This window comes from Vigna radiata, unplaced genomic scaffold (assembly GCF_000741045.1).
Source record: "Vigna radiata var. radiata cultivar VC1973A unplaced genomic scaffold, Vradiata_ver6 scaffold_111, whole genome shotgun sequence".
Lineage (NCBI taxonomy): Eukaryota > Viridiplantae > Streptophyta > Magnoliopsida > Fabales > Fabaceae > Vigna > Vigna radiata.
This window is the reverse complement of record NW_014543596.1, coordinates 299887-311436: the sequence shown is the minus strand read 5'-3', so window position 1 is coordinate 311436 and position 11550 is coordinate 299887. Positions and strand designations below refer to the sequence as shown.

The window sequence follows — 11550 nt, the reverse complement described above, 5'->3', positions numbered from 1 at the left end:
AATATCAATACATATATATACATATCTCTTACACTGTTGAGTGGGTGTGTGTTTTTTTTGCTGCTGTTCGGTTCCTTGCATAAAGGAACCTAACAAGTAGTCTGAAAGAATGTAAAATCAGTAGAGACTAGACACAGCTGCAGTCGAGGAGAGAAACATTGACAACCTTTCTAGAGTTGGGAGTAACCCAGAAAAATACATCTTACGAATTTAGCGGAGAAATACTTGGAGTGAGATTGTTCACAAAACCTAAAGATACAGAGTGAGGAAAAACAAAGTTTGTTTTTAAGGTTCAAGATGGAATATGGAATTTTATTGTTGAGAATGGATGAAGGTATGCGTGAAATCAGATGACATGCAATAAGAAGAACATCCAGAAGCATAAAGGAACACTAAAGTGAAGAAGAGTGTGATCTGTTTCCACCCAATAGCATTTTTTTGCAGTCAACAACACCATTTTGTTTTGGTGTACGGGCATATGATGTTTGATGAAGAATTTCCTTTGAGTTTGGAAAAGAATGAAATTGGGAAGACAATTTGTATTATCAATTCATACAATTTTAATTTTGTAGCCAAACTGAGTTTCAATTTCTACAAAAAAAAAAAAAAAAAACTTTGAAAAATAGAGAAAACTTGAAAATGATTCTTCTTCATTGAAAAATCCAATACATGAAATAGTTTATTAAAGTGGCAAAATAAAAATATTCTAATGTGGAAAAAACGTCATTAGAGCCCCAAATATTAGAGTAAACTAAAACATATCATAATGCAACACGCTTATTGAAACGAGGACCATAACGGGTACAAGTATGTTTACCTGATGGACAAAACTCACACTGAAAAGACTTAGTGGTAGAAAAACTTGGAACAAGTAGACACACTTTTTCTAGACTCAAGTGTTCAAGGCGTTGTTGGTGTACAAGATTTGGAAAGGTACAAGAGACACATGTCATTGGAGGGATAAAACAAAATAATCCTTCAAACTTATGTTCGACTCTAATCATCCATCCCCTGCTTCAATTCTATACAAGAACAAAATTATTAACACACGAGACAAAATAATCAAAGTGCAAGTTAGTTTGTTAGTACAGATTAGATTAAAAGGACATTCAAGGATAAATAAGACAGTTTAAAGAATATTGAGGAAGAGGATGGGTTCGTCCAATGGCCCAGACTTTAGTCGAAGAGTTGTATGCAAAAGTAATAAGAAGGCAAGGTATCAAGAAAGGTCAAGAAGAGAAAAAAAGAGATTAGTTTGAGTCATAAGATCTGTGATACCGGAACCAAGTATCCAAGGTCCAATTAAGGAGGACTTAAAAACAAAAGTTACAAGATTACTGGAATGAGTCAAAGCTGATACAAATGATGTAAGTTGGTCAGTTGCTCGAAGCTTGAGAAGCTCATGATACTCTGGCAAAAATTATGATATCTAAAGTAGGAGCGGTGGCTTGGGCCACATTTGCTGGTTGAGGCTGCTGAAGAGCTTTGGTGGGACATTCTTCTTCAACATGACCCAAAAAGTTGTAGTAGTAGCAAGGGGAACTTCCATTACCACCATCACTTCCTCCACAACATCCCCCATTGTAAGCACCATGATGAGAGGAGTGAAAGAGTAGGTTAGTAAATGTTGAAGTGCTTTCAAAAGTATAAGGAGTGGAGAGAAGCAATGACTATTCCTGAATCGCATCCTATTTAATAATGGTAGAATTAAGAATTTGATTATGAACAACTTCAAGGTCTGGTGGAAGTCCAACCCGGAGAAAGTACCATGAAAAATCGAACGTGTTGTTTGTTGAATGCCTCTCCATTTGTAGTGAAGGACATGGAAGTAGAATATTTTGCAATCGGGTAATCAAACTTTCCTAGATGTTTGCATGTCCATGTTCTCTAACTTGATGTTCATCAAGTTGGTGAGTACATAATAGAAATGAACATCTTTTTGAATAAATTTTATTAGCCGTAGCCATACATCAAAGCAAGTCGTAAATGTCTAGTAATGTGCTAGAAAATTTGGCCAAGTGCTATAATCTGTTGTCCTTATGAGTTTTTTGCATGGGATCATTCGAAAGTTGGTAAAAGTCATAAGAGAATGAGTGAAAGTTAATCAGAAAAAGCCATGGAGTCATATTGGGCCAAAAGCAAAGCCCAAAAGTGGTTCATGGAAGAAGGAGAAGCATGGCAAGGAGGTGGTTGATAACGGTTGAATTTACTGTAAACTGTGATACAACTTTGATATTAAATTGACCCTTTTTGACTTAGAAACTTGCTTGATTCCTTGTTTTGAGTTTGTTTTGTGAATAAAGAGAGTTGAGGTTATACTTGATGATTTTATTACTAAATTTCCTTGATTTTGTAGGATTTTAGAATGATTTGAAGGAGGAGTTAAAGTACTAAGGAGTTGGAACCCAGAAAGGACAGTGAAAGCACCAGAAGAGAAGGTTACAGAAGGTCGCAGGACGCCTGGTTGCTTTTTTCTTGGGCCCTCAGCGCCAAAAGCTCGCATGGACGCTTGACTGCCCCTTTCTGAGGCCCTCAGCACAGGATGTCTCGCACTCACGCCTGGGCGCCCTTCTTGGGGCGCTGAGCGCCAATCTCCTTGTGTCGCACCACGCCTGGGCGCCCTCTGAGGGGCCCTGAGCGCCACTCCTCTCGCATCACCGCCCGGCTGCCCTAACTTAGGGCGCTGAGCGCCATCGTTAATGGGCTTGGACTTTATTTTTGATCTATTTAATGATTGGCTCGCCTTTTAGGGTTTGTATCTTTTGGCAGTAGAGACACAGAAACACACTTTTCGACTCTTTGGAGGCATAATTGGATGTTGGAGCTCTCCTTTTCAGTTTCTAGGGTTTTTCTATCTCTTTCATTCCATTGTACATCTAGTTTCTCCATGACAATGGAGAACTAAACCTTATCTATTGTTGGGGAAGATGTAATCCTTAAAACTCTCATGTATTTGAATTGGTTCTGATTTATATATGCTTCATTCATTAATTGTTAGGGATTTTCTCCTTTGCTCTATGCTTGTTATGTTTAACTCATTCATGACATGATTTTTGGTTTTCTTCATTATTGACAAATACCTAGAAACCTAGATGTGGAGAATTTCTCCCAAGGGAACTATTGCCTAGACATAGGGATAGAACATGTGGTTGTCTTAAGCTTCCGTTCGTAATGCAAAATTAATTACTAGGGATGCAAGACATTGTGGTCTAATAGTTGAGAATGGGCTTCTTTTGCCGAGACATTGGGTTCTAAGTAATTTAGAAAGTGTCATTGACATTTAATGAAGAAGACGAATTCTTGTATCCATGAGAGTAATTAGGTGAAATCTAAACCCCAACAACATATTCATCTCATATTATAAACAATATCCATTCATACTTGCATTTTGCTACAATAGTTCATATTTTATATTTTGTTATCATGTTTATTTTTACTGCATTCAAAAACCCACAAAATAGTCTTTTCAGTCCTAATTAGTTAAGTAATTCCACAACTGTTTAATGTCTTGAGTCTCTTGGGAAACGATACTTGGTCTTACCAATTATTATTACTTGATGCGATTCTTACACTTGCCAACATCAGGTTGGGTCACGTGAGACAGACATGTCAAAGATAGGTGACGCATGTGATGGAGTTAGGTGGTAATTCTTGCACGATGGTGGTTGTTAGGAGACAAAAACTTCAATGGTTTCAGAAGAAAAGAAGGCTTAAGGGTGGTCAATGGAAGATCAAAACGACTGCATGAACAGAACGCACAAACAATGCCATATGAACAGTGAGCGTGAACAGTACTACATGGACAGTGCTGCATGAACAATGTCATGTGAACGTGCATTGCGAGAAAAAAGAAAAAAAAGAGGGAAAAATATAGGGAAAAAGAAAACCTAACTCTATGATACCATAAAGAGTTTCTCTCTTTTGAATTGTGTGTTTAATCACACATGTAAATTCTTTACTCATGATCTTTCACAACATAATATTGGGAATCCTAATAATGGTTATTGTATAGTATGATATCAAGGCCGAGCGGTTACAAGATATCTTGTTAAAGATATAAAATAATCAAGGATATTTGATTAAAGATATTGATAAGCAGAAGATAAAATAATCAAAGGATAATCAAGAATATCTAATTTAAACAACCAACCAGATTTTTAGGTAAGTTTGTTTATATTTTATTCTGTTTATATTTTATTTGGCTTATGTCAATTTAAGGTACATAAGACAAATTATGAATAGAGAGCCAGAGCCACAAGTCAGGTACGTTCCACTCACACTCCAATACACTCTATTTACATTTGAGCAGAACTCAAACATACAATTGTGATACACAATTCCCAAAACTGCTCCTAACTTAAGCGTAAGAGTGCCTTTTGCAGGTACCTCCCCCCTCTGTGAAGAAGGAAGGCAGGCAATTCAGGCATTCTAGGCGATTAAGGGCACGGAAGACACGTCAGACAGGTTAGTATCTCGGTCCTACAGGTTAATAGAGAATATACCTAATTATCAGCCTATACATAATTACTATGGTCAAATCATATATCTTTTAGAATTACGATTGCAGACCCCCAATTAAAAGGATATACTTGAAAGAATAGAAAGGAGAGTGATTGTCATCCTCCAATCAAAGAAATTCATTGGAGTAGGCTAGGCCAAATAGAAATGCCTCAAAAGCAATTTTCCTTCCCAGTTGTGATAGAATTTTACAGTTAGATAGCCAACTAGGTAATAACTACAGTGAAGCTCCAAATCAGGACATCAGAGTTATTTGGGAAAATTGCCTACTCAAGAGTCCAGACCTCTAAAAAGACTGGGTAGTATCTTATCCAGTTCTACTAGAGTGCAGGAAATAAAGATTGTTAGTCAATGCTGCTGTTGTGCTGGCAGCAATCATAACAGCAATGGCAGTTAGGATGTAGAAGTGATTAATCGTGCTGTCAATTACGGCCAGTTAATTGAGAAGACTTTAAAAATAATAAATAGGGAGGAAAAAAAATTATCTTTTTGGAGGATTATTGAGAGCAGTGACGAGGGTGTAGAGTTCTTTCTGTACATTGACACTTTTCTATCTCAAACTTGTCATCTCTCTGATCAAGATCTAGAGAACAGAATTTAATAAATAAAATATTCATTATTTTTCTATATTCCTTCATCTAAGTCTGATCCTGTTCTACAAGAATAATGCATAATATGTCTCTCACTATGCATCGCATGAGTATAATAAGTGCAGAACAAACAGAATATTGACCACGTTGGTCCATTCATTTAATGCTTTATAGTGCAAGTGATAAAATTGAGCAGAAGACCGAAAACCAGGTATTATATCCATTTTGATAAGCCTATTTGTTCGAAACAAGCTCAGAAAGTTTTATAAGATACGTTGGATGATTGTTGTGATGAAAGTACAACCTGCTTTGCTTGGGACAGGCCAATTGATAAGATTTCATCCATAATAGCTTCCCATATGACCTGGCCTCTGAACAATAACTCACTTCCGCTCTGCTGTACAAAATATCTTTAAAAAATACATCAACATAAACCCAAATATATAAAGGTTGCCAACAACCAGTGTCAAATGTAATCAATCCTAACCTCGCTCTCTGGGTGACCAGCAAAAGATGCACCATCACAATAGCGAATCTTCACCTTGTTCCAGTTAAAGAAATCTGAATAAGTTTGACAGATCACTTATTCAATATGAAGTAACATCATTTACTCAACATATCAGATCGTCTATCTATCTATCTATTTTTACCAACATACAAACACACATTTTACACTTTCTGGCAGTAAAATCTACTCAACGGCCACATATGCATATCCAGGGTGAGCTGGATATGTGCTTATTCAAATTTGAGAGAAAATGTCACCAATACAATCAGTCATGAATATTACAGTAGAAATTTATTCCACAATCTTTCTAACGACACAGTAGAAATCAACAGAACCCAGAATACCAAAATACCCAAACTGGAACAATAATGTCTTACTATGTCTCTAAAACTTTGTCACCATATCATTCAATCGTGAGAATGTAGCATCACACAATTGGATGATAATAGGAAAATGTCATACATCGATGCATTGAAGCTAAATTTTTCAAGAAATTGTAAATTCCTACAGAATTAGAGTAAATAAAGAAAGATATCTAGATATAGTTGACAAGCAAGTATCATCGTGTGATAGAAGCAATTAATGGTACTTTGACAGTACATAAACCAAGGATTTAAATTGCAAGTTGCATCTGTTTCTGTGACCAACGTTGATATTGCTGGAAATTCTACACAGATGCAGCCTGTGGAATTTAAAAGTTAAAACAATGATATAAGCATGTTACAGTTACAGATATCTAACCTGGGTTTTGAGAGGGGTCAGAGCTCAATATTCCTGAAAAAGGAATAATTTTTTCCATATAATTGGAAGACCCCAAATGAGTGAATTTTCGTTGAGTACATGAAGCTATTGAATTGCACCACCCTCCTCCCTGCGCACACAATTGAAACCAGGTCATAATCAATAGCTTCACTCTCCTCCCTGCGCACACAATTAAAACCAGGAAGGTAATAATACTTTCAAGAGAAGTGCTAGTAACACATTTTCTCACATGCTTTATATTATCAGTTAAAAGTCATTAGAAACTATAATATCACGAAGAAGACTTCTTAAAGAAGAAATGAATGAAATCCTTACTATTTCGGGATTTTCAACAGATTGAACAAATTCTAAAGAGTGCATTGAAAAAGGTGTGTCAGAAGATAAACAATTACATGGTGAAAAATCATCACTTCTATGTGACAAATTTCTAAAGTTTTCAGTTATCAACAAAGAGCTAATAAAATTCAACTATACGTCATGGAGATATAGTCCAGTGACTGTACTAGTCCCAAACTATATTACATTTTTATGCCGGAGTGTGTTGAGAACATTTCTCTATTTAATAATAAAGGTGGATTAAGTATCAGCGGACATTGTATAAGGCTATGATACTACGGAAACAGAAATCTGGTACTGTTCAATTTTCCGCAGAAGAGAAAAAGAAAAATACAGCAATAAATATTTGCATAGTTTTTTAACTTCTAAATTATTATCTTTAACTAATGCATAACATAAATTAATTTTTAACTTATAAAAATTCGTTTCATTTTTCCTACATATTTTTCACCTCAAGAATTGTTTCTCATACACACAAACATCTCTTGCAGTGTGTTGCCAGTTTTTTCTCTGTTCTAGAAACCATACAGAATTTTACAAAAGCAAAACGAGAAACCTCAATGTGGAGCAACCAATTGCGAGATCCGGATCCGAACCCGCTTTGGAAGTGGTAACCGGGGGCGCTCCCGTCCAAGCAAACTGCACACACAGATGGAAATTCCGGATTCAGTTAAGGCGAAAAAGGAAGGAGGCGCGTGGGATCGTTAGGTACTTACGCGCACGCGTTCTGTTGGCGTTACGCAGGAGCGTTAAGGGAACGAGGGTGGAGCGTGGATGGGAGGGGTAACGGGAATGCGAATGGGAACGGGAATCCAAGTGAGAGAAGAGAGTGAGGGAGAAGAGTAGGAGGAAAACGAATGCAGCTATTGCGTAGTTCTTGGAGGACCAAAGTATTAGGGCGCGAATACGGAGATTGGAAATGGTTGAAACGGGAGAAGAAGAAGAAGAAGAAGAAGAATGAGGCATCGTTTTTGTGATGAGAGGGAGAATGGGAATGGAGAGAGACACTGCAAGAGTGCAGGTAGTCGTTGAATAGATTGGAGTCAACGCAGCGTACATATAGATGGATCTAATTAACAACGTGCTCTAATGATGAGCTGGAGATATTTTGTTTTTGTCTACTATGATGTTGGGTGGCACTTATGAAGTACTTGTTACGCAAAGGCTTCATCATGCTCGTTGTGTTTGCTACTGGTTTGATTTGAGATAGTTCTGGAATACGTAGGTTAAACTTGTTTTACATCAAATTTGTTTTACATTAAACTTGTTTTTTTAAATGTGTCCTTATTTTACAATGGTTAAAGTTCGGGATAAATACTACTTTGATGTACAAAATAGTTAAAATTGAGATTATGATTAAGATGGTAAAGGATTTATAAAATTGTAATAAGAAATATAAATTTAATTTTTTTTAAAGATCCAAAAAATAACATTTTAGAAATAATTGTGGTTTAAAGATAGTGGGATTTAATTATTTTAAAATTTAAAAGGTTTTAATATAAATAGACTTGTTATGAACCTCTTTCATAATTTTAAAATACACTATTTTTCTAGAAATTACTTTTTTATAGTTTTTTCTAGAAGTTCTCACGCCTAAATTTGAGGTGAGATCTTCAAGTTTATCCAATCAGTTTCTGTAAAAGAGTAAGTTAGTTTATACTCTTTTTAAATGTGTTATATGAATCTTTTATAAGATTTTTTGCTGATCAATAGTTCTAAGTGCGTACTCTAATCACGATTTTGTAATTTATAGGTACAAATAGAATTTTGTGATCTATAAAAGCGGTTTAGGTTCTATAGAGCTATTTGAGCTTCTAAAACATCAACTTCAACCTCAAAAAAACAAGGTTTAATACATCATTTGGTCTCTTCTTTTGAGGGTTTGGTTCAAAATGATCGCACCTTTGAAAAATCACTAAGGTCTCATATTTCATTAAAAAAATGTTCAATATGGTCCTTTTCGTAGACGCCGTTAAAATCATAATGGTGCGGATGCTAACATGGCGAAACTTCAATGAGTTGTTTACTTCGATGTTTGCGTGGCGCTGTGAAGTCATTTTGATGTGTAAATATTTAAAGTAAAAAACCATTATCTGATTACGCCATTTCTGGGTTTTTCGTTGTTGTGAAACTGGTGATTGCTATTGATTTTGCTACTGATTCCTTAAAGGTGTAAGTGGAACATCGTACGTACGTGAGGTAAGTGGTCCTAATCTAAGCCTAATTAGTTGATGTTCTTATTGTTTTATTTGGGGGTTAGGGTTTAATTTAATTTTGTGTTAAATATAGGTATTTTCTTCGATTGACGATGATTTTGGGGGTATAAAAAGTTGTTGTTTAAATATTTTCTATTGAGTTTTTTGTAATGCATTGTGTATTGTGTTTTAAATATGATTGTAGTTGTCGGCTTTTGGGTTATGGAAGACAGTGTGCAAGATTGTCGACTTTTGGTGTTCATAGTGGTCCCATTGTTGTTAGTTTAAGTAATTTTAGTGGTCTACCTTTGCATTAGAGTTGTAGGGATTCAGATGTCTGGGAAAGGTTTGAGGTAGTGGTCCACCACGGTGGGACCTTGATAACGGAATACCCCTTTAAGTATACAGATGGAGAGATTGCTTATTGGGACGTTGATCCCGATAAATGGAGTTTTTTTGAAATACTAGGTGCACTAAAAGATTTGGGGTACCTTCAAGTGAAAGAGCTATATTACAGCATACAACATGTGTTACATAAATTATATGGTGATAAAGAGCAATGAATATGATGAAGGTGGCAAAACTTTTAGGGAAAGTTGACTTGTATGTTGTACATGGCGTGGACCATGCAGAGGTTGTAGAAGATGATGTGAACCAAATTTATTTTCTTTCTGAAGCTGAAGCACCTCGTTCAAGTGGTGAGGGTAGTGGTTAAGGAAATACGGACGCGGTTCAACTGCATAATGAGGTTGAAGTAGGGGTGCAGTTGTTGACTCAGGGTGGGTTAGTTAGTGAGGGTAAGTTGGTTAATGAGGGTGATTTGATGGGGACAACTGACAGATTTGAGGTGGAGGTGGATATAGATGCTGGAGTGGAGCTGGAACAAAGTGGTGGACAAGAGGTGGATGGTGGAGTACATGTGGAACAAAGTGGTGGAAAGGAGGTGGATGGTGGAGTACAGGTGGAAGAAAGTGTTATGCAGGAGGTGGATTGTGGAGTGCAGGTGGAAGATAGTGTTGTGCACGAGGTGGATGGTGGAGTGCAGAAAGAAGTTGTAGTGGAGAGTGAGGGTGGAGTGGACAGTGAGGTTGAAGTTGAAGTAGAGAGTAAGGATGAAGCACATATGGATCATCTTAGTGGTGATGAGTACATGGAGGAGGAAGAAGAAGTTGGTATTGGTTTAGAGGACAGTGATGAAGAGTATAGGGCTAAAGTCAGTGGTAGGGGGTTGTCAGATGATGAATGACATTCTGATGTCTTAGTAACTCCAAAAAACAATGCTAGTTGATAACGGTCTAAAAACCGTTATTTACATACTTAAAATTGATATCAAATACACCCTTTATGACTTAGAATTAACTTGAAATCATGCAATTTTCTTAAGTTAGAGTATAAGAGATTCAAATTAGGTTTTATGCTTGGTTATCCTTTGATGTGGCAGGATTTATCAGGAATTGAATGAAGGAAGTCAAGTAAGGGGTGAATTGGATGCAAAAGAAGGTGGAAAAGTGAAGAAAAGAAGAGTCGCAGCCACTGTTGGGTGGTGTACTCTCTAGGCAAATCTCTGTCAGACGCTCAAGTGGCACCGCTAAGGGGTGGAATTGAGTATCGCACTCACCACTGGGCGGTGGACTCTTCAGTGGATTCTCTGGACGACGCTCAAGCGGCAGCGCTGGGGTGAGATCAAGTGACACGCCCACCATCGGGTGGTGTACTAGTGGGCTTGGGCTAAATTTCTGATATTTTTCTGAGTTATAAATACATTTGCACGAACCAGTGAAGCTATCTTTTGGCAGAAAGGACGCAGAAACACATTCTTCACACCTTAGAGGCGGATTTTGGATGCGGAAGTTCCAATCTATCAATTCTAGGGTTATCTCTTTCATATTTTCCATTCTTTTCATCTAGATTCACCATTACTATGGTGAACTAAATCCTTCTGTTGTTGGGGAAGGATGTAATCCTATTTGAAACTCTCTTATATTGAAATTCTTACTTTATTCATATGCTTTGTCTATCAATTGTTTGAGTTTTTCCTCCATTATATTTGCATGCTTTGTTTAAGACATTATTCAATAGCATTATTCAATATGATAAATAAGCGAATTAGATAAGAAAAGTAGATATAAGAGGTGGTGGATAAGATGAAATTGTAAATCCCAACAACTCCATTCATCCATAGTCCTTTCTAGCCAATTGATTCACTGCATTTTGCATGTTTATTTTTGTCCTTTGCATACAAAACCTAAATTTAATTCTTTTCTCAAGTCTTATACGATTGGTTTACATGAAAGTTAAGGCTTAAGAGTCATTTGGGAAACGATACTCGGACTTACCCGTTTTATATTACTTGATAACGATTTGGTACACTTGTCAGGGACCTAACACACCTTCACATTCATATGAACATAAACAGTGTCCTAGACCTCAACGAAAACATTGAGCCACCTACGAAGATCAACCTAAACAAACCTTGAGAGTGACAATGTTCACTACAATAACAACACACATAGCTCTAAGTAACAATTTTATCCTTTTCTGCAACTTTTGGAATAAAATTTCCAGATCACAAATCCTCCTCCTTTGTCTGACAGTTTCATCATCTTTTTCCTCATTATTTTCTTCAGTACACCGTTTGAAA

At 36.6% G+C, this 11550-nt stretch overlaps 1 protein-coding gene across 4 annotated transcripts in view; it reads right to left on the bottom strand.

Annotated features, from left to right (window-relative positions):
- LOC106754536 (pectin acetylesterase 5) overlaps positions 1 to 7883 on the bottom strand; it is a 17802-nt gene extending 9919 nt beyond the window's left edge. For 2 of the 4 annotated variants that reach the window (XM_022777985.1, XM_014636552.2), the window contains exons 1-5: positions 7431 to 7882; positions 7271 to 7353; positions 6358 to 6487; positions 5596 to 5669; positions 5413 to 5505 (exon numbers count right to left, since the gene is read on the bottom strand). In XM_022777985.1, coding sequence (XP_022633706.1) covers positions 5413 to 5505; positions 5596 to 5669; positions 6358 to 6487; positions 7271 to 7353; positions 7431 to 7773 — 723 coding nt within the window. In that variant the 5' untranslated portion in view covers positions 7774 to 7882. Of the gene's footprint in view, positions 1 to 5412; positions 5506 to 5595; positions 5670 to 6357; positions 6538 to 7270; positions 7354 to 7430 lie in introns of those variants that run through there. The other 2 variants (XM_014636553.2, XM_022777986.1) reach the window with 2 other exon arrangements.
- Positions 7884 to 11550: the final 3667 nt, after the last annotated feature.